General features: G+C 41.8%; 1 protein-coding gene across 1 annotated transcript in view; it reads right to left on the bottom strand.

The window, feature by feature from the left end:
- EGFLAM (EGF like, fibronectin type III and laminin G domains) overlaps positions 1-23600 on the bottom strand; it is a 178282-nt gene that overhangs the window by 104469 nt on the left and 50213 nt on the right. The window contains exons 2-4 of the mRNA XM_032851352.1: positions 9385-9494; positions 8297-8377; positions 5526-5552 (exon numbers count right to left, since the gene is read on the bottom strand). Coding sequence (XP_032707243.1) covers positions 5526-5552; positions 8297-8377; positions 9385-9494 — 218 coding nt within the window. The remainder of the gene's footprint in view (positions 1-5525; positions 5553-8296; positions 8378-9384; positions 9495-23600) is intronic.

Here is a 23600-nt window from a genome sequence, read left to right as displayed (position 1 = left end):
CTTCCTCAGCTTCCAGAACCACCTTCACTTGACACCTCCCAAATCTGCCTCTCAGCTCTGGCCGCCCTCTCGATGTCCAGACACGGGTTTGCAACCCCCACTAGACTATCTCTACCCAACAACTACCAAGCTGCTGAGGTTCAACATAACCAAATTTCACCTCATCTTTTCTCCCCTGCTACTGAAAACAAAACAAGGAATTTCTTCCCATGTTGCATTCACTCTCATTACCCAAACAACAAATTCTTGACACTCTCCTCTCTGTGTTCACCTCCTCTCTAACCACCATTCAACCAGTTACCAATACTGTCACTGGGACTTGCTCACGTCACTTGAATCTGTTTAGGTCATCTCGTCCTCATAGACGCTTAAGGCCAAGTCCCCATAATTATGACAGTGGGTTCCGATTCTCTGTCCACCTACACTGCCTACACCACCAGTGTAGACCTCACCTGCTAGAGTTATCTTCCCACACCTCAGATCTGAGCATGTCACTTCCCATTTTATAATCCCCTTAGAATGGCATGGTTGTGTCCCCCTGTTTATCCTTCCAGCACCATCTCATGTCATCTCTTTGCCTTGCATTCTACATTCCAGTCATACATAAGAACTTGGCAGGGCTCAAATTTATGCCATTCAATTCCTTGCCTCTGGGCCTTTGAACCTGCTGCTCCTTCTACATGAAATGCCCTTCTCCCCACTCTTGCCTGGCTCACCCCTGCTCATCCTTCATGACTCAGTTTAGCTGAGACATTACCTCATTTCTCTGACCCCCAGCCTCCAGTCTGGTTAGGCACCCCTCCTCTACGCTTCCCTGGTGTCCTTGGTGTATCTCCATCTTAGCACCACTCACCTTAGATTGTAAGTGCCTGTTTATTTGTCACCCTCTCCTCACCCACTTGAGGGCAGGAGCAAGTTCTTATTCCTCTGGCAACCTAAAGCTTAGTGGAGACAGGTAGCGAATGCTTAAGCAATGCTTTTTTGATGAATGAATGAATACATGGAGGAAAGAAAGTGAATGAGTGAAAGAAAGAAATCCAATCAAGGTGCCCAATATAAGCAGATTACCTCATGGAGAACCAGCTTCTATGACTGACCCCTCCATCTTGATTAACAGCGTCGGTACCACTGTCCCAGGCCCTGGGATTGGCAACTCCAGAGACAGGCTGCCTTTCTCTTACCCACCTCTCTCCAGCCACCTCCACATGCCTCTCAGACCTGCTCCCTTCCTCCACTTCCTCTGAATCTCGGCCATTTCTACAGGCTCCCTGAGGCTGTCTGCCCCCAGTCCCTCCTCCTCTCCTTTCTGCTCTGCTGCATCTTCCATGCAGCTGCACAAGGGGGTGTGGCTGAACACGCGGACCTCACCCCAAGCCCCTTTCCGGTCCTAACTCCTTGCATCTGTGCATCTCAGTTCCCCTATCTGTCCTCTGGTTCCATGTCAAGTGAGATGTTAAGAGACTGGAGGTAGCAGGTGGATAAAAAGCTTCTCACTTCTCTCTCATCAAGCCATGCCCAGGCTCTTCCCATGAGAGCAAAGATATACTTTCAAACCAATGCCCTCACAGACTTTTGCTTTAGGATCTTTTCCCCCTTGAAGTCCTTATGCTGGAATGACATATGGGAGGAGCAGCATGGTTATAGATTATGATAGATATTAGCTCTGAGCCAATACCAAATACGGCTACTATTACCATGTATTGTGTGTTTTCTCTGTTCCAGGAACACGTAGCCTGATTTAATTCTTTCTTTAGTCCTGTGAAGTAGATACCACTCTTACTTTCATTTACAGAGGAGAAAAGAGAATCCCTGAAAAGTTAATGATTTCCTCAAGAACATAAATTTATTAAGTGGCAAAATGCAGATTTGAACGCTGCTTTGTTTAACTCCAAGGCCCAAGTTCTAATTCAAGAATACATGTCCAAAAATTTTAAAATTTAAATCAATAATAAATACTTATCATAAACACTGAAGATCAGATTATTTTATTTAAGAATTTTATTTTATTATGTAAGTTTATGAATTTATTAATTTGTTAATTAATTAAAATAAATTTTATTTATGTAAGTTTATGTATTTATTAAGAATTTTATTTATGTAAGTTTATGTACTACATAAATAAAATAAAATTCTTACATAAGTTTATGTACTACATAAACTTACATATCAACATACATGTTGATGTTGCTTACGTAGGTTACAAAACAAACCCTTTATTAGATATGAAAGATTAGCTCTACCCGTAGCCCAGGTATATTCTAATAGGTAGACAGGTAGAAAGTGACCCTCCCAGAGCCAACTATTCCCAGCCTTTTCCTGTTTTGACCAGCTGGTAGGTGGCATAAGGGAGTGTGGGGCAAGGGCACTGGGGAGCTGGGGTCATGGAAAGAGGAGCTGGACTCAATGACTTTACCATCATTTCTTCCTCTGACATCAATCCTCCCAAATGGAATCTCTCACTATATTGTGACTAGGGATAACCATTGGATTCTTTATTAAAATACCATACAATTCCACAAATCTTTCTATTTCCATCTTTAAGTGTTTTATAATTACTTGCATCAAACTACATAAGATACTGTATATGCTCTTCTTGACATTAAAAAACTAAGTGTTTTGTTGCCTGGTGGAAGTTTGAGAACAAATCAAAATGTTTATCTCTCTTGGATTTTATTTTATACAATGTAGTGAGAAGCAGTGAGAGAAATCGTTTTCTTGGAGTAGAGTCCAGAGTGAATTCAGCAGTCTCCATGGGCACCTTCCCACACTTTTTTGGGGGGAAGGAGGAGGCAAAGCTGGAAACTTCGCTATAAAATAATGCTACTTTGTGTTTGTCTACTCCCTATTAAAATGCAAAATGCCAAAACCTGCCCCCTCTGTCTTCCCAATACCCCCAGTGGTTGTCATGGGATCAGAGAAATTATATCTAAAGAAGAGAAAAGCAAGGCTAGTTAGTTCACTGAATCCAAGAAGAAAGCTCAACAACATAAGTAATGACAATAATGGCTCTGGTTTCCCTCATAAGACACATCATAACCTAATATGCTTCCAACTGCCCAACTCTCAGACATAGCATATCAAATTTTCAGGCTAGCACCTTGTTTTTCAGAGGTCCAACTACCTTCTCCACATCTACTGTACCAGTCCCATTCCCCTCATTCAAAGTCTGTGACAGGGATGACGGATTGTCTTCTCATATCCATCTCTCCTTTCTTATCATAGAACCCCTATATGTATTAGTTGGGCCATCTCCACTCAAAGACTACATTTCCCAGCATCCCTTGCATCCAGCTGTGGCCATGTGGCTAAAGTCTGTCTAACAGAATTTGAGTTTAAAATGCTGAGGGCAATTTCTGAGTTATCCCTTCATAGGAAGGGCTGAATTCCCTTTCCTCTTTTCCTCATCTATTGGCTAGAATGTGGATGTGCCACTGAGCCAATGTGGGCCATGGGAAGGAGGGCTAGAAGGGTTGGCAGAGCAACAAGATTCGAGGTCTCTGACAGACAGAAGTCACCAAAATTGGTTATAACCAAACAAGTTATATCCTGAAGGAAACATGAGTGCATGTTTTGTTAGAATCACTATTATCTTGGCATTTTGGACTATTTGATTTTTATCCTAATCATTATGTGACCCAATGTACAAAAACAATCTGGAGAGCTATGTACACGGAGCCCCTAAAGATGGGACTACTCTTAACTGAATACCTCTTTGCAATGATAAAACCATGCTGAAGGACTCTGGACTTAAATCTCGGACGCTGATTTCAGATTCCACCTTTACTCCCTTTCATGCTGTATTTTTCTCCTACTGCAGGAAACCCAGGTTATTTGTTTCCAGAAATGAAGCTAGAGGTCATCTTGCTTGCTAGCCCAGACAGGGAGCTACTATACTGTAAGGGCGTCCACAGAGCAGAGCTGAGAGAAAGCACGAAGTGGGAGAGCACTGGACCAGGAGCCAGGAGACCCAGGTTCTGCTGCCAAATAGCTTTGTGATCTTAGAGATGCCACTTTGCTCCTCTGGGCCGGAGTTTCAACACCAAAATTCTACGATTGCTCTAAAATGACCTTGTTGGTAGCTAATAACCTTGGATTCAACTTCACAGTTGACTCTACAAGTTGAGACTGGGCCTTGGTTGTGAATATCTAGCATCATTACATGGAAGGCACCAAAGAAAGAGAAAAGTGCTATCTTCCAAACATCTTTTTTTCAGTGGCCCTGAGGAAGGCTATGTGGGCCAGAGTGGTGGTAGGAGTTGGGGGGATTCTGTTGCCTGAGTGGTCCCAGAAAGCTAGAAAGCATCTTCCAGAGTTTCACAGGAAGGGCAGCACTGACTTTGGGGCTGTACAAATCTTCCTTGTATGGGTCTGTCCTGTGTACTGCAGGGAAAACAGCCTCCCTGAGGCTTGTCCATGAAAATGTCCATGCTTATGTCCACATGCCCCAGAGGGAACCAAGGAACCCCCCGCTGGGAACCATTACTAGGTCATTTTACAGTCAAAGAGAGATTCAAAGGGGTTCAGTAACTTTGTCCAAGATGACCTCTGCTGTGATGACAGAGCTGGGACTCCATAACCAGTCTCATGATTCCTGCCTCCGTTTTCTCTCTCTAACCTTGGATAAGACCCAAGTGCAATCATGGTTCTGGGTCACCAGACCAGTGGACTCAAAAGCAGGATGATGGTGCACCCCCGTGGGTGAGCAAGACAATCTTTTGAGATGCCAGAAGAAAAGAACTTTCTATTTTTGTCTTATCTCCTCCTTTAAGGTTCTGTGGAACATTCTAATGTACATAATATACTAGTAGAGTAGCATATGCATAATTTATAAATACACGTGCATGTTCAAATATTTTTTACCAATGATATAAATGATTAGAAAGTGTGGAGCCTACCAGTCTAAACCCTCGCTTCTATTTCCAACTCTACAAAATGACCAAATTGCCCTGCTTTGTTTTACTACTTATTTTTTCCAGGTTGAAACCTGCAGGTTGTTCTAAGAAAAAAGTTAAGTGTCAGATGCTTTTTGGCAAATCATCAAAGGATATAACCCGACCTGTTTGGCAGTCAATCCAGCAAGTCAAGTGATTTGAGGTGACCTGATCCTGGCTTATTGGGAAGGTCTGGAATCCTTAGGGAAAGTGAGGAAAGGAGAAGGAAGGGTGGGGGGAGGGGAACCACCCTGCAGCAGTGCTCACTCATTTAAATATCTTCTCTCCTTTCAGTCTTTTTCACCCAGTTATGGAACAGAGCTTAAATTACTTCAACCTTTAAAAATGTTCCCCTTAACCTCACTCTGCTGTGTGAGATGAAGCAGCACAGAGGAGAATAAAAGTGCCTTCTTTCCAAACGATTAAAAATTCACCTGGTATGCTCCGCTGTCCCTGCTCACACTGGAACTAAGCACTCTCCCTCAGGCCTCAATCAGTAGGAGCGAGATGTGGGAAAATCAACATTTTGATGAAAAGAGACCCCTCTGAATCCTGAGTTGGGACAAGAATTTAACTTTTCTGAAGCATACTTACAAAAATCACCCGGTGATCAGACTGTCCCTGCAGAGGAGAAACAAAAACAGAACAACATGAAAGGAAAGGGAAACTTCCAGGTTGCCAATAAACCAGCAGAGCAGCCCCCTCTTCCACAGAGAGACACAGGCAGCGAACACACAGCTTCCGTCTGAGCTCTGTTGCCCTCACTCAGTGCTTGTTCCACGCCAGCTGCGGTACTGAGGGCGCCACGGCTGGGACCCTGTTTAGTGATCACACAGGTCAGAGGGTTCCCAAACTTTCTCTGCTGACAGCACCTTTGCTGTCTCAGGAATATTTTTACAGCACCTATGATACCAAAGAAATGCCCAAGTGTTCCATTTATTCCGTAGTTTTACCCAAACAACCTGGTAGTGGTCGTTCACACAGATGTCCCTCTTTCCCTTGAGAAGCTGCAACATTCCACAGCACCCCTGTGAGTTTGCTGCACAGCCTGGAGCAGCTGGCACTGTTTGGAAACCCCAGATATGCTCCCATGATATAGATACTATTTGGATCCCTGTTCTGTCTATGAGAGAACTGAGATCTGGTAGGATTAGCTTGTAATACAGCAAGCACACTGAATGCAAGTCCTGAATCCAGAACTCACTGTTATACCAGATACTTCCCCTCTTCCTGACTCACTGTCTTTATGTCCTCACATGATTTCCTCTCTCCATTCTGGACATTCTGCACCTCCCCCCACTCCCCACCGGAACGCACGAGCACGCGGGCATGAACACACACACATGCATGCCTGTCCTCTTGGTTCACACCATTCCTTTTGATTTCAGTGCTCCTCCCTCTCCTGTGCCTTTCTAGAAACTGCTCCTGCTTCAGTGCTCAGCCCCCAGTTGGACCACTTGTTCATATACTAATCTCTCCCTCTTCGAAACTTCAGTCTACTAAGCGGCATGTTAATGACATCGGTCTTACGTTGCTTTCCAACTGCTTATCAACGAGAATGGGATTTTCCCAATAAGACTGAAATCTGCCCGAGAATCGGGACTCTGTGTTATCCTATACTGGGCATATAGCAGCAACTGTGAAAGTGTGTTGAAATGGGCAAGGCAAAATTTGCTAGCCTACTCTAATGCCTGGATGTAATTAACAGACAGAATGTATTTAACATAAAGGCAGTGATCTTCAGAAATGATCACTAACATCTATCTGGCTTCTTCACATTTTAAAACCAAAGGCTTTTAAATATACCATTTTATTTGAAACTCACAACAGTGTAATTATTATACCCCTTTCATGGGAGAAAGGTAAGGCTTAGCCAGGTGAGGGGCCTCTGGCCAAAGTTACCCAACCTGTAAGTGCAGGAAGGATGTCTGAAAGCTCAGGGTGCCTATTTCTCCCCTGACCCCGTGCTTCACATTTGCACTGCCATGTCCTCCCCAGAGATGCCAGTGTTCGGGGCAGGATCTCAATTCCAGAGGCACTGCCCAGACTCTAAGACACCTGTCATCGTCACTGTGCCCTCGATGCCTGGACCATGTTGCAGGCTGATGGCTGGGGATACTGCTGGCTCCTTGGCAGGGTCCAGGTGCTTGTTGAAAGTGCTGAGATGAGAGACAACCTCAACTCAAGGATTCCTCAGTGGGCTAAGCCGGTCTCCCCTTTGAGGATAAAGTAAACCATAGAGGTTGGGGCTGAGGGCTTCTGGGGCAAATGAGGGCAGCTGGCACCAAAGTCTGAGATTAAAAGTGTATCCTGCAAAAAGTACACACAAGCTGCAAATGTACACCTCTTCTTTCTGAAGAGCTTTTGTAAAAACTTAAAATTTAATTTAAAAAAAAAAAAAAGCCAGAGCAAGGCTCAGAAGTCAGCCTGTAATGGGTTCCAGTGGACACTGTTCCTCACTAACATGTGATGTGGGGAGAGTGATTTCACCTGAGAGTGAGTCTCGGCATCCTCGTCAGTAAAATGAAGTCATAGGATAGTTGTGACGATTAAATTCGAAATCGAATGGAAAGCAGGAGGAATAGTGCCTGGCAGGAAACAGGTGTCCAGGGAGCAACAGCTTCCACGTGAGGCTTCCGTGCCTGCAGTGGGCGCGGACTCCGCAGTCGCCAACACCCCCACCGCCGCCGCATTCTGGCCGCTGGGGCTGGATGCTTGCAGAGCAATTCAAAAGGCTCTAGCCTCTTGGAGAATTGTAGTAGAATGGGGCAGCGGGGGGGAGGAGAGTGGAGGAAAGAAAACAGAACGTGCCTAAGGCAGGAAAATTCACCCACGGAGACCTTGACAGGAAAGAGGAAAAGAAATAGATGGAGAGGCAGTCGCTGGTGAGTGGAAGGACCGGGCACCGGAGCTTGACAAGAAAAATAAACAACTTGGACCGTTTGAATATACATTTCAAATTACATCATTTTCTTCTGCATTGTGTCTCCAGGCACTTGGGAGGATACAGATGGGTCATATTTATTTATAAAGCTTTATGGGGATTTTTTAAAAGTCGGCATCGAACTTCATGAACGAAAAAACAGCTGTAAGGTGGCTGTTTTCTTGCTGGATGAAGGGGGGGCGGGTTGAGTCCAGGATGGAAGTGCTTCCCCAGAACCCTTTCTGCACGCGCCTGCCTTCCTGGACACGCGGGCCGAGGCGTGTGATGAGGGCGTGTGCATGAAGATGTGTGTAAAGTCCAGAGGACTATGTACACATGATTATTACATATGACACACACACAATCAGAAATCCTTCTGACTATCGCTGCAATGCCAACTACAGGTGCTCTTGGAGGGGGCGGCCTTGCTGCCACTACTCACCGGGGCCACGGGGTCCTGGAGCAGCACACGATGCGACCGCTCCTGTAGGGATTTATCCGCGCCCACCTCAGAGTAGAAGACCTGGAAAAGAGGCAGGCATCGGGGTGAGAGCCGGGCCAGCACTCCTATAGCAGATCTAGGGCCCCGGGGTTCAAGCTCCGGACACAGCCGCCGGGGGGTTGGAGGGGCTCTGAGGTGCGCCGCCTCACTGACCCTGCTGACCCTGGTTCTACAACAAACACCAGTTCCCCGGTGGCCGGACTCGCACACCCATGAGCCTACAGACACTGGGAGGGAGATGTGTGCCAGTGAAGTGGGAGGGAGGGGCTGGACCTAGTCTTCCCCAAACCACAACTTTCTCCGGTCATCTTCCATTGTCCCACTTTTTATGTAACGGGAGTTCAGAAACACATTTCTCTGCCTTAAGAAGACAATAGGAGGAGGGCCTATTTTTGGTGAAAAGGAGGCAGTAGGGAGTTGCAGATCTGGGTGTTATGGGGAGTGGGAGGGGGGTTTTGTCCCATCTAAAGTGGGCAGCCCAGCTCCAGTGGGCTCGGTGCCCCATAGGAATGTGGGCCTGGTGTGGCCCGCTCTCTGGATATTCCCTGAGCTTTCAGAACTCAAATACTTATTTGAAATCTCCTAACTCCTAGAAGTTGACTCATTTTTATAAACCTTGTTCAAACAAAACACATTGGTGAACCTCTCCCCTGGTAGGTAGGAATGCACTCTCTGTTCCCTCCCCCACTTTGCCTGTCCATGTCTTTACTTTATTCCCATGTTTCTGCTTTAGCCTCCGAATTTGACCGTGGGCAGTTGGATAGCAGGAACCACATCTTCTACTTAGTTTACATTTTCCCCCTCCCTGAACAGAGTAAGGACTCCATAGATCCTAACAGACTTTCAGGCACTTACAAATACCCTTAAAAGGGAAACATTTGCTCTGGTTTCATGTAAGGAAACCAGGGCAGTGATTAATTGGGGAGGGTTGGTGTAAGCAGGCCCTCTGTAGGAGAAGCAAGGGTGGGAAGGGCGTACAGTTACCGGGACGACACCCATGACCGAGATCGCTGGGCCCCGGTACTCACAGTATAGCCCGTGAGGGGGCTCCTGGGATGCCTGGGCATTCTCCACTGGATGCTGAGAGCTGTGCAGTTCAAGGCGAATAGCATGATATCCAGAGGAGGCTCCACTTTGCCTGCCCCAAAGCAAAAGAGACTGTGTCAGAGGTTCCGAGCTTGTGTCTATTGATGGAAAGATGATGCCGCAGGACAGAAATCAGACACCTCTCTGGCATGCCACACCTAATTCAGCTGACTTTACCAGAACTCTGCTGTCCCCTCCCAGCCTGGCAATCGTATGGCCCTCAGTCCCTTCTGTAACTTCTAGCACCCAGAGGCCAGCAAAGGGAAACCAAGCACTTCCGACTTGACTCTAGGGGCATGGAATGTATCAAAGGAAGACGATGAAATTCTTTATTCTTTTTACTTTGTAACATATATATGTTTTATAAGTATTTTATGTAACTACGTCTGTTTACATAGTTCACTTATTCCTATTACAGAACATCTCAAAAATATGGTTAAGTGTAAAATGGAGTTAGAAAACTTCAAATGTTTTACAGTAGCAAACTTCAAATCTTTTACTGTATCCTTATAAATAATTTCGTGGTTATGAATAATACATTTTATGTTTATAAATATAACATATGCAAATTGCCAAAATTTAGGAATGAGTCCTGTCAACATTTGAATACAATACTTCCTTTTGGTTACATGCAACTTTTTGTAAGAGATCTGTATGTAAATATAGATATGTAGATATAGATATATACACATACATATGTACATATATATTTATGTATATAAAATTATTTTTCTCTACTGTGTTCATTATATAGAATAAATATATATACATATATAGTCATAATTTTAAATCTTATAGTTATATAGTTATATATTTTATATATATAGTTAGATATATACTTATAGATATAGTGTATCTATATATATATATAAACTGAGAGTATATATTTATCAATCTAATTATTTTTAATGGCTGTTAGTTCTCCTGTATACAGTAATTCCCCCTTACCTGTGCAGGATACTTTCCAAGACCCCCAGTGGATGCCTGAAACCACAGATAGTACCAAACCCTATATATACTATTTTTTCCCCTATAAATATATACCTATGATACTTTGTTTATTAACTAGGCAGTGTAAGAAGTTAACAATAATAACATAGAACAATTACACCAACATACTGCAGTAAAAGTTATATGACTATGGTCTCTCTCAAAATACCTTATTGTACCATACTCACCCTTCCTTTTGTGATAATGAGAGGTGACAAAATGCCTACACAATGAGGTAAAGTGAGGCAAATGGCTTAGGCACTGTGATGGAGCGCTAGACTGCTCTTGACCTTCTGATGATGTGTCAGAAGGCAGATCATCTGTGTGCAGACTGGCTGACGGTGGGTAACTGAAATCCTGACACTGAAACCACAGGCAGGTGGGGGATGACTCTACTGCATATGCCACAATTTACACTCTTTCTCGTTCCACTCTTGTTAGACAAATTAATTCATTTCCAGTATTTTGCGATTTTAAATAATGCTCCATGACGGGCACCAGGGTGCCTCAGTCCTGCATCGGGCTCCCTACTCAGTGGAGAGTCTGCTTCTCCCTCTCCCTCTGCCCCTCCCCCTGCTTGTGCTCTGTCATGTGCTCCCTCTCTCTCAAATAAATAAGTGAAATCTAAATCAATCAATCAATCAATCAATCTCCATGAGGGCAAGAACTAGGTATGTCCAGTTCAGAGCACAGAGACTAATAAATGAAAGAGTTTGAGTGGATGAATTTCTTCCATTTGATTTCCCACTTAACAGTATAGGCTGATGATCCTTCTTTTTAACAACTGTGTAGAATGCTCTAGCATATCACTTAGGTTACATAGTCTGCAATTCACCAAGATCTTAAGGTGTCAACTTATTAGACTGCTGCTGGGGCTTCCCATCCATGTTTTTAATAACAGAAACCAAGGCCTTTCTGGCGACCCAACTAGTAGAGGCTCAGTGCTGTCACTTGGTAAGAACTGCCAGTCTAGGAGACAGCTGCCACCAACCCCCGCCCCCACCGGCCCACAGACACCTACCACTGCCACCACTGGTGTCACTCAGGGGTTTGGTCTTTAATTACTCTCCGGCTCCGCCTTGGTTCAAGATCTAAAGTCCCACCTGGTTGGCCAAACTTACATAATGTGACTCCCTCTTGACTCAACCAAGGGGTCAGAGAGGAAAGATCAGGTTTTTTTCCAGTTTCCAAACTGGGAACTGACAGGATGAAGGGAGTCTTGGGAATAGTTCTTCTATTGATCCCATCCATAGTACTGAAAGCTCCTTAGAGAAGAATCAGATCCTAGGAAAAGACCACTGGGCAGTGGGAAGGCCAAGTACTCTGCTACGTAGAGCACATATGTACATTAACTTATTCGACAGATTGATATTTAGGTTGTTTCCAAAATTTCACTGTTAAAAATAATGCTGAGAATATTTGTGTATGTGCCTTTTTGTTCACATCTGAATATTTCTATGATGGATAATTAAAAATTATGGATATAGCTATACTAATACAGTGAAGTACACATTCTTTTCAATTGCACATGGAATATCTCCAGAATGGATTACACATTAGGCCACGAAATAAGACTCAACAAATTCAGAAAGACTAAAGTCATACCATCATCTTTTCCAACCACAACAGTTTGACAGCAGAAATCAACCACAAGAAAAAAATCTGAAAGACCGCAAATACATGGAGGTTAAATAACGTGGTACTGACAAATGAATAGTTAGCCAAGAAATCAAAGAGGAAATAAGAAAATACATGGAGACAAATGAAAATGAAAATACAATGGTCCAAAATCTTTCAGCTGCAGCAAAAGCTGTTCTAAGAGGGAAGTTTATAGCAATACAGGCCTACCTCAAGAAGCAAGAAAAATCTCAAATAAACAACCTAACCTCACATGCAAAGGAGCTAGAAAAAGAACAAACAAAACTCAAAACCAATAGAAGGAGGGAAATAATAAAGATTAAAACAGAAATAAATGAAATAAGAACTAAAACAAAACAAAACCAATAGAATAGATCAATGAAACCAGGAGATGGTTCTTTGAAAACATCAACAAAGCTGATACACCTTTAGCCAGACCTATCAGAAAAAATAAAGAGAAGGAAAAAAAAGTGAGAGAATGTGAGAAAGTGAGATAAAGAGAGGACACAAATAAAGTCACAAATGAAAGAAGAGAAATAACAACTGACAACACAGAAATACAAAGGATTATAAGGGAGTTTTATTGAAAAATTATATGTCAACGAATTGCTAAATTAGAAGAAATGGATAAATTCCTAAAGACATATAACCACCCAAAATTGAATCAGGAAGAAATGCAAACTTTGAACAGATGGATTACCAGCAATGAAACTCAATCAGTAATCAAAAATATTCTCAAGAAACAGAAGTCCAGGACCAGCAAGCTTCACAAGTGAATTTTACCAAAGAATTAAATTAGAGTTAATAACACGTTTTTCTCAAACTATTCCAAAAAATCGAAGAGGAAAGAAAGCTTCCAAATTCATTCTATGAAGCCAGAATTACCCTGATATCAAAACCAGATAAAGACACTATAAAAAAAGAACTATAGGCCAATGTCTCTGATGAACATAGAAACAAAAACCTTCAACAAAATATTAGTGAACCAAATCCAATAATGCAATAAAAATAATCATTCACCATGCTCAAGAGAGATTTATTCCTGGGATACAAGGATAGTTTGATTTTCACAAATCAATCAACCTAATATATCACATCAACAAGAGAAAGGATTAAAACCATATGATCATTTCAATAGTTTCAGAAAAAGCGTCTGACACAGTATGGCATCCATTAATGATAAAAACCTTCAACAAAGTTAGGTTTAGAGGGAACATACCTCAACATAATAAAGGCCATATATGTAAAACTCACAGCTAACATGATATTCAATGGTGAAAAACTGAGAGCTTTCTTCCTAAGATCAGAAACATGATAAGAACGTTCACTGCCACCATTTTTATTCAACATAGTACTGGAAATCCTAGCCACAGCAATCAGACAAGAAAAAGAAATAAAAGGCATCCAAATTGGTAAGAAAGAAGTAGAATTTTCACTGTTTACAGGTGACATGATACTGCTGTATATATAGGAAAACTTAAAGACTCCACCAAAAAACTGTTAGAACTCATAAGTGAATTCAATAAGGTTGCAGGATACAAAATCAACATACAGATATCCATTACCTTTCTCCACACGAATAATGAAGTAGCAGAAAGAGATTAAGAAAACAACCCCATTTAAGATTACACCAGAAATAATGAAATACCTGGGAATAAACTTAACCAAGGGGGTAAAAGAAGTGCACTCTGAAAACTAAAAAACATTGATTAAAAAAACTGAAGATGACACAAACAAATGGAAAGATCTTCCATGCTCCTGGATTGGGAAAACAAATATTTTTAAAATGTCCATACTACCCAAAGCAATCTACAAATATTTTTACAGATATTTTATTTTTCTGCATATATCCCTCTACAGAGAGCACAAGCAGGGGGAGCAGCAGGCAGAGGGAGAAGCAGAATCCCCACCAAGGAAGGAGCCTGATGAAGGACTCAATCCCAGGACCTGAGCTGAAGGCAGACGCTTAACTGACTGAGCCACCCAAGAGTCCCTCAATCTATAGATTTAATGCAATCTCATTCAAAATACCAAAGCATTTTTCACAGAACTAGAACAAATAATCCTTAAATTTGCATGGAATCACAAACACCCTGAATAGCAAAGTAATCTTGAAAAAGAAGAACAAACTGGAGGTATCACAATCCCAGATTTCAAGATATGCTACTATATACTATATACACATAGATGAATAGAGTAGAATACAGAGCCCAGAAACAAACTCAAATCATATGGTCAACTAGTCTTCAACAAAGGAGGCAAGAATAGGCAATGGGTAAAAGACAGTCTCTTCAACAAATGGTGATGGGAAAACTGGACAGCTACATGCAAAAGAATAAAATTGGTCCACTTTCTTAAACCATATACAAAAATAAACTCAAATGGATTTAGGTCCTAAATGTAAGACCTGAAACCATATTTTTTTTTTCAATCTGAAACCTGAAACCATAAAAATCCTAGAAAAGAGCACAGTCAGTAATTTCTTTGACATTGGCCATTGCAACATTTTTCTAGATATGTCTCCTGAGGCAAGGGAAACAAAAGCAAAAATAAACTGTTGGGATTACATCAGAATAAAAAGCTTCTGCACAACAAAGGAAACAATCAATAAAACTAAAAGGCAACCTGCTGAAAGAGAAAACATATTGCAAATGACATATCTGATCAAGGGTTAGTATCCAAAATATATAAAGAACTTACGCAACACAACTGATCCAATTTAAAAACAGGCAGAAGCCCAAAACAGACATTTCTCCAAAGAAGACATCCAGGTAGCCAACAGACACATGAAAAAATGCTCAACATTACACATCATCAGGGAAATGCAAATCAAAACTACAATGAGATATCATCTCACACTCAGAATGGCTAAAATCATAAACACAAGAAACAAAGAGTGTTGGTGAGGATATGGAGAGAAAGAAATTCTTGTGCCCTGTTGGTGGGAATGCATTCTGATGGTGTAGCCACTGTGGAAAAGAGTATGGGATTCCTCAAAATAATAAAAATATAATTATCATATGATCCAGTAATTCTACTGCTGGTTATTTACCCAAAAAATATGAGGACACTAATTCAAAAAGGTATATACACCCCTATGTTTATTGCAACATTATTTACAATAGCCAAATTATGGAAACAACTCAAGAGTCCATCAACAGGTGAATGGATAAGAAGATGTAGTACAGCAGTGTACACACACACACACACACACACACAGAAATATTACTCAGTCATAAAAATAACGAAATCGTTCCAATTGCAACAACACGGGTAGGAGGATATAATGCTAAGTGAGATAAGTCTGTCAGAGAAAGACAAATACCATACAATTTCACTCATATGTGGAATTTAAGAAACAAAATAAATGAACAAAGAAAAAAAGGATAAACAAAAAAGCAGAATCTTATATATAGTGAACAAACTGGTGGTTACCAGAGAAGAGGTGGGTGGGGGGGGATGGGTGAAAGGAATTAAGAGTACAATTACCATGGTGAGCACTGAGTAATGTATAGAATTTTTTAATCACTGAACTGTTCAACAGGAATTAACATATACTGTATGCTAATTATACTAGAATTAAAATTTTAAAAATTATGGGTATGTACATTTAAAGTTTCAATAGCTACTGACTTACTGTTCTCCAAAAAGGATTGAATAAATGAATCTTTAGATGCATTTAATTTTCTCATTTGGAAAAATTCTTAAAGCAAAATTCTTGTATCTAAGACAGACTGTCTCAGTATCAACACTGTTGACCTTTTGGGCTATGTGGGTTTCTGTGGGAACTCTCCCGTGCACTGTAGGATGTTGAATATCACCCCTGGTCTCAAAGCACTAGATGCCAATAGCACCCCCCAACCATAGTTGTGAAAACCAAAAATAATCTCCAGACATTACTAAATGGCTCCTGGGGACAACATTGCTTCCAGTTGACAACTATTGATCCTAGAGAATGGATATTTTAAGGACTTTTCATAAATATAACCAAACTAATACCTAGAAAATTAACCAATTTAGAAGCTTATGAAGGTGTTATGAGAATGTCCAGTAGAAGTAATCTATCTTTACCAGATCTGAGTATTACTTAAAAGTCTTTGTTAATTTTTTTAAAGATTTATTTTTTTATTAAAGAGAGAGAGAGAGAGTGTGAGTGGGAGGGACAAAGGGAGAAGGAGAGAATTTCAAGCAAACTCCACACTGAGCGTTGAGTCTGACAGGGCTCGATCTCATGACCGTAAGTTCATGACCTGCGCCGAAACCAAAAATCAACTCAACAGACTGAGCCACCCAGGCATCCAAATAATCTGATAAGAAAAAAGTTGAATATTTTAATATCTTTCTTGGCTACTTTTCTTCCTCTGTTCATGTGTTTGGTTTGTTTTTTAACTGGGTTGTTAATTTTTTTTTTCTTATAGATTTGAAAGAACTCTTCCTATGTTAAATATCTTAATCATTCACTTACATTTTCTCTGTGTATTTTTTTTTAAGATTTTATTTATTTATTTGACAGACAGAGATCACAAGTAGTCAGAGAGGCAGGCAGAGAGAGAGGAGGAAGCAGGCTCCCTGCTGAGCAGAGATCCTGATGCGGGGCTCGATCCCAGGACCCTGAGATCATGACCTGAGCCGAAGGCAGAGGCTTTAACCCACTGAGCCACCCAGGTGCCCCTTCTCTGTGTATTTTTATCTTTAGGTCTAGCTTTATAATTACGTACTACTTGTAGCTTTTCGCTGATTTAGGAGGTTCGTGCCAATAAAATCTCAAAGGAGACTGGGAAGTGGGGGGAAAGATAGTGGAAATGATCTGTCAGACCCTCACAGAACCATAGACTAAAGAGTAAGCAGAGCTTCATCCTAAGTCCTAGGAACATAACTTTCTCCATTTATTTTGGGAAAAATGACAACGACCAAGATGGGCAACTTGAGTCAACAAGTGCGACACCAGTCCTTATGTCCTCGTGAACCTGCCATGGTTCAGTTCAGAAAACAATAAACGTTCTAAGTATTTTCAGCAGAAGTGTGGTTACAGAATTGCTGAGAAAGCCAATGGACTGGAATTCATGACTCACCATTCACTCTATTTTACAGATAGATGAATAAATAGATGAGAAAGAGAGAGAGAGGAACTAGTTTTTGTGCCGACTCAAGAAATCTCTGCCTTCACACTCAATCCTGCCATGACACTGGGGTTGCCTTTATACCCACAAAGTGATGGGGAACCTTGGAAGGGTGAGTTCTTATGCTTTGACCGCCTTGCTTAGCAGGAGAAACAGCAGCTGGACATGGCCTTCATCCCACACCTGCCTTCCATCTGTCCCAAGAATGCATCTCCTTGGTGAGACTTAATTTACCTCCAGAATACTGGCTGCAAGGCAGTCTGAAAAATGTCGTTTTAATTTTTCCAGCCTTTGCATGACAGTCATGGTGCCTAGAAGGAGAATAAATGGATGTTGAACAAGCCAAGCTACAGTATCCTGACATCTTCATACCATAAAAAGCATGAATTCCAATGTGTTATTCCCCTTTATTTTTGTATTCTGCAGGGAAATATTCTAATCAAGCCCTGCTGGGACAGAGTTGGGTATGACTCCTACTCTACTGACATATATACTCCTATATTAAGCCTTTCACATAACTAAGAAATATGTATTGAGCTCCTAAATGCATCAGGCACAGGCTTAGCCAGTGAGGCTACATTAATGATGTAAGAGACAGAAGACCACAAATAAGTTAGCAGGACATAGCAACTGGGTGGGACAAACATAACGAGCAATATGGGGCACTTCGGTGGCACAAAGCCAGGACACCCCTGACTCCATCTTCCAGACGAGTAGGGATGAGGGAAAATGGGGTGGAAAAGTGTTCCAAGCAGTATATACTCTCTTGCAAAAAAGCAGGAGGAAGAACCACATACGAGAACCACTAGGGTGTTGTAGTTGAGTGAATGTGGAGGGTGAAGGAGAGGAGAGTCAGGAGAGCTCCAATGATTCCACCTTGGGCAACACAGGGGTGGGGGGGGTGTATGCCTTTCACTCACTCGGGAACACAAAGGCGGCCTTTACTGTTGATGATGAAGAAGGCGTGGCCACCTGCAGCCAGTGAGCAAGAGGCGGCCAGGTCAGACATTTGGGCCAAATGCCAAAAATATTCCAGATGAATCAAATGGTTAAAGATGGGAAATCAAATTATAGAAGAGAATTGGGTTTTAAGATCAGATTTTTGTTCTTGAGGAGAAACCTTTCTAACCTTAAAAAAGGTAAAGAAAATAAATCAAAAGAAAAGTGATGAATTCTGCGTCCTAACACTTTGGCTATGCTCTTCAAAAATCGCAAAAGAAAATCAAAACAACAGATTGAAGGATAAATCACTGCAGCAAAATGACAGGCCAAGGGCTATCTTTATTATAAAACTCATACATATTGATAAAAAACATATTCAGATCCTAATAAATAAAATATGAAGAGACAACTCACAAAAGAGACAATATAGTTGGTAAACACATGTGGTAAAATATTCAAATTGCTAGTTAATCAAATAAGCACAATTTTTAAAAATTGAGATGTCATTTTCACCTGTTAGATTAGTCAAAATGTTTAAGTGAGAGTAACTAATGCTGATAAGATTACATGAATGTGCTACTCTCAAAAAATTACTTACGACAGTGGAAATGAGCGCAGCTATTTTGGAAGACAATTTGGCAATGTGCGACAGTACCCAGAGCCATCAATACGTCCCTCTCCTTGGGCTCTTGGAAGTATGGTTACAGTCTGTTGTGAGGAAAAGAATCTTAAGGGAAGAGGTTCTGCCTGTGATCCCTTGTGAGACAGAAAAAAAAAGCAACAATCTAGATATTTAGAAACAGGGTGTTAGGTCAATAGTGGGATATTATATGGATGGACTATAATACAGTCATTAATGGTGAGATTTGACCCAACACATTGTGGTAGCTTGGATTGGATCTGGAAGAGAAAAAGACATTAGTGGAAAAACCAGTGATATCCAAGTAGTCGTAGTTCAATTGATAATACGGTACTACTACTAGTTAGTACGATCACTACTTAATTTTTTAGACTTGACCAATGTGCCATGGTTAGGGACCACGTTGGCATGAGGAGAAACTGGGTGAGAGACGGGAAGGAATTCTATTACCTTCACAACTAACAATAAATCTAGATTTATTTCAGAATTGAAAGTTTAGTTTAAAAGGGAGGCTAGGGTCACTCCGCAGCAACAATAATGATATAGTGTTAAATGAAAAGTATACCCAGTTGCCATGATGCTAGTACTGGATATATAGGAAATATTCATTTGAAAAATAACTTGAAGGCAAGGGTAAAAGGCAATTGTTATATCAGTGTGGCTGAGATGAAGGATGATTTTTTCCCCCTTGTTTTCTTTTATTTCATTACAGAATGTTAGTATATTATTTCTTTTAATTTTAAAAAGTTACTTTGAAGAGTACTTTCATAGTCAAAGACCAAACACTGTATGCATGCGGGTATGACCAGGCTCCTTTGGAACTGAAGGAAAGCCACAAAGCACTGCTTTATGAAGCTTGTGTTACTTGGGTTAAGGCAGGCTTTGTTGTCCCGTGGATGCATTCTGTCTCTCCATTTAATGCTGAGGCTAAAAATAGTTTGCAATTAATGAAGCAGATCTATTAGCTCTTAACAACCAAAGGTAATATATCTGCAGAGAATATCATTCCTGTATCATAAGTCAATCATCACAGTAAAATGAAGGCACCCAGAAAGAAGGCTATTGCTGCCATGAACAATGCCCACAGCATTGTCAACTGATAGCGACAGAAATGCTATTGGGGTGACTTGGTATTATAAAGGACACAGAACCGGCATTCTCTTGCTTCTCCCTACCTTGGTGGCTGGCTGTATTCCAGAATAGGATTTTCCAAAGTTTTTGCTCTCTAGGCCCTGCATTCTCTAGGGCAGCTGATTTTAACTTAGGTCTCATAGCAGTGGAAGGTGGAGGGGCATTGCCACGGGGCCTCACAGGACATAGACCGGAGGATGGCCAGAGCCAGGTCTCACAATGTCTAAGAGAAGAGGGACAGGCCCATAACCACAGTCCTGGGCTTCGCATCTTCAGGAAGATTCTAAACCAGAGCTGGTGGGAAAGTCCAATGCTCTGAGCATGGCACCTTTACCTACACTCACTTTCATGTCCTTGCATCCTGATGGGAAGATTTTGTTATTCCTTCCTCAAAATAACTAACATTTTAGTTCATGGGAGAAATACTTGCACACTATATATTTGATAAGGGGATAATATCTAAAATATATAAGGAACTCATACAATTCAATAGCAAAAGAACAAATAATACAATTAAAAAATGGGCAAAGGGGCGCCTGGGTGGCTCAGTGGGTTAAAGCCTCTGCCTTCGGCTCGGGTCATGATCCCAGGGTCCTGAGATCAAGCCCCGCATCGGGCTCTCTGCTCAGTGGGGAGCCTGCTTCCCTCTCTCTCTCTGCCTGCCTCTCTGCCTGCTTGTGAGCTCTGTCTGTCAAATAAATAAATAAAATCTTTAAAAAAAATTTAAAAAAAGAAAATTAAAAATGGGCAAAGAACCTGAAATTTTCCAAAGAAAGACATTTTTCCTAAGACATACAAATCAGAAGCCAACAGACACATGAAAAATTGCTCAATGTCACTAAACAATAGGGAAATGCAAGTCAAAGCCACCAAAATGTATAAGCTCACACCTGTGAGAGTGGCTATTATCAAAAAGACAAGAGATAACATGTGTTGGTGAGAATGGGGAGAAAAGGGACTTTTGTTGTGCACTCTTGGTGGGAATGTAACTTGACACAGACACTCTGCAAAACTATATAACTGTCCCTCAAACTACCATGACTGGGTATCTGAAGGAAATGAAAACAGGATCTCAAAGAGATATCTGCACCCCTGTGTTTGTTTCAACATTATTTACAATAGCCAAGACACGGAAACAGCTAATGTCTGTTGAGGACGGATGGATAAAGATAATATGTTACACACATGGACACTCACATGCACATGTCACCGAACAATGGAATATTATTCAGTTAAAAAAAAAAAGAAGGAAATCTTGCCACTTGTGACAACGTGGATAAACCTGAAGGGCATTATACTAAGTGAAATGAGTCAGAGAAAAGCAAATACTGTATTAGTTCATTTATATGTGAAATCTAAAAAAAGTCAAACTCACAGAAACAGAGCATTGGAAGTTGCCACAGTGGGTGGGGTAGTGTGGGGAGGAGGATGGGTAAAGGTAGCCAAAGGATACAAAATTCCAGTTCTAAGATGAATCCGTTCTGGAGATCTAACAGACAGCATGGTGACTACAGTTCACCATACTTGAAAGGTGCTAAGAGAGTAAATCTTACAAGTTCTTCCTGAGATGATTAATGTATCATCTCCCCTTATTGTCTTGATCATTTCTCAACATGTACATCAAATGCATATATCGAATTACCACACTGTAGACCCTAAACTTCCACATACAAACAGTGTTATATGTAATTTCTATCTCAATAAAGCTCCAAATAAATAAATAAACGTGGGGGCGGGGAATAAAACACAGCTATATCTCCATTCTCCATTCCTTTCCTCTTCCTTCTTCTCTTCCAGGGGTAACAATCCTTAGGTGTTACTGTGTCTTATCTCCGTGGAGGTTTACATATCTTTATTTTATCTGCACATTTCTTTGTTTTTACCAGAAACATCCTAATATCCTAACTCATTAAGAGAATGGATACACTGTGGTTTATTCATACAAGGTACCTGTATCTTTCTCCCTTGAACAGTTACTTCTTTAAAATGAAAGAGAGATCTGAGGAAAGAGAAAGAGTCAGAGATGCAGGAGAAAACCCTTGTAAACTTTAAGGCTCCCCTCAAACAGTAGCCAGCTTCTGATCACCTTCCCCTTGCTGCTGGCCTAGCAATCATCATTCTTTCTGTTTTTGAAAGAGAGAGAGAGCATGAGAGCATAAGCTTGGGGAAGGGCCAGAGAGGGAGAGAGACAATCTCAAGCAGGCTCCACACTGAGCGCAGAACTGAAGTAGGGCTCGCTCTCATGACCCTGAGATCATGAGCTGAGTTGGACACTTAACCTACTGAGCCACCCAGGCACACCCCATACTTTGATTTCTAAATGCACTGCCACTTGCCTATGTACATTTCAGTTTCCCAAATGTCCTCACTGCCATCTTCTGCCTCTTTCCTTTTGTCCTGCTGGCAAAGTGCCCTTTGCCCCAATTTACAAGCATTTCAGTGGAATTCTGGAAGGACCAGTAGTAAGTATGCTTGTTCAACCCACCATGTTTCACCAGAAATCAAGTGATCCTCATGACAATATGGGATAGAGGAAGGAGAAATTATTCCCATTTTACAGAGGAAGAAACTAAAGTCTAGAGTGTGTTAATATAAAATCTTATCAATGAAACAGGGGCAGAAATAATGAGTAATGGAGGTAGAACTGTACTTCCTCTTAGAGTTGGTGTTCTTGGTGATTCTTCCCAACCTCTTCTTCTCAGCTTCCCCTACACTCCCCCCCTGGGTGTTCCCATCCCAGCCAGTCACTGCTGCATAGACACTGGTGGCTGCCGATCTATTTCTCCAGCCCAGCCCTCTCCTTCAGAAGGGCAGGTCTACGAACCCAACAGCCAAGTGGATCCAGGTATCATGTGAGCCTCTCAAATTTAACACATCAAAACTGAGCTCCTTATTTTTCTCTTTAACTTGGGCTGCATCAGTAATCCCTGTCCTGATAAACAGCATCCCCATCCACCTTGACTTCCAGAAACCTGGAAGTCACCTTCAGTTGATCACACGATATCAATTCTCTCCCATTCATGGAGGCCTTGGAATCTTCCTCAGCCCAGTTCCTAGAACAGCGCTACTAACTATCAGAGTTGTTATAGCGGTGGACACTATTTGCCATTTGGTCAAGACTTCCCTGGTGGTTTTTCTGGCCGTTCCAGATCCAAAGGGGCACAGTTTCCTTCTCACAGCATAAACAGCATTTATTGTCCACTGAAGACTATGCATGAGTAATTGAAACTCTTTTCCTGCAAAGCAGTGGAATGCAACATGAAGGGTGTTGGGGTCATAGGATTGGGGCTCTAAACCTCGTGTGTGGGAGGCATGTATGAATGGCCCTCAGCTGGAAGGAAACCCCAGGGGCAAGCGTGCATTGTGAGCACAGCTTTTTTTCTCTTTGCATGTTTGTTTGAAGTGTCCTCAAGGGCAGGGCTGGTCTCTAGCCAGGAGCCGTCCGGAGCTCGTCCGGAGCTGTGTCTGCAGAGTGAGCACATTGCTGGAGATCGCAGATGAGCACAGCCTCTGCGGAGGGGGATGTTAAGAGCCAGAGAAAGCCACCCAGCAGAGCCACTTCTGCATGCTGGAAATAGATTCCAGACACAGCGGGGTGGTAGATCTGGAAGGACCAGAGAAACCGCAGATAAGGAGTCGGGGAGTGCAGTCCTCACCGGGATGAATGCCAATCAAAGCTTCTCTCTAAATCTCTTCC

This window comes from Lontra canadensis, unplaced genomic scaffold (genome assembly GCF_010015895.1).
Source record: "Lontra canadensis isolate GAN:19392208 unplaced genomic scaffold, GSC_riverotter_1.0 scaffold5, whole genome shotgun sequence".
Taxonomy (NCBI): Eukaryota; Metazoa; Chordata; class Mammalia; order Carnivora; family Mustelidae; genus Lontra; species Lontra canadensis.
Note: the sequence above shows the minus strand (reverse complement) of the source record. Positions and strands in the feature narration are given on the sequence as shown.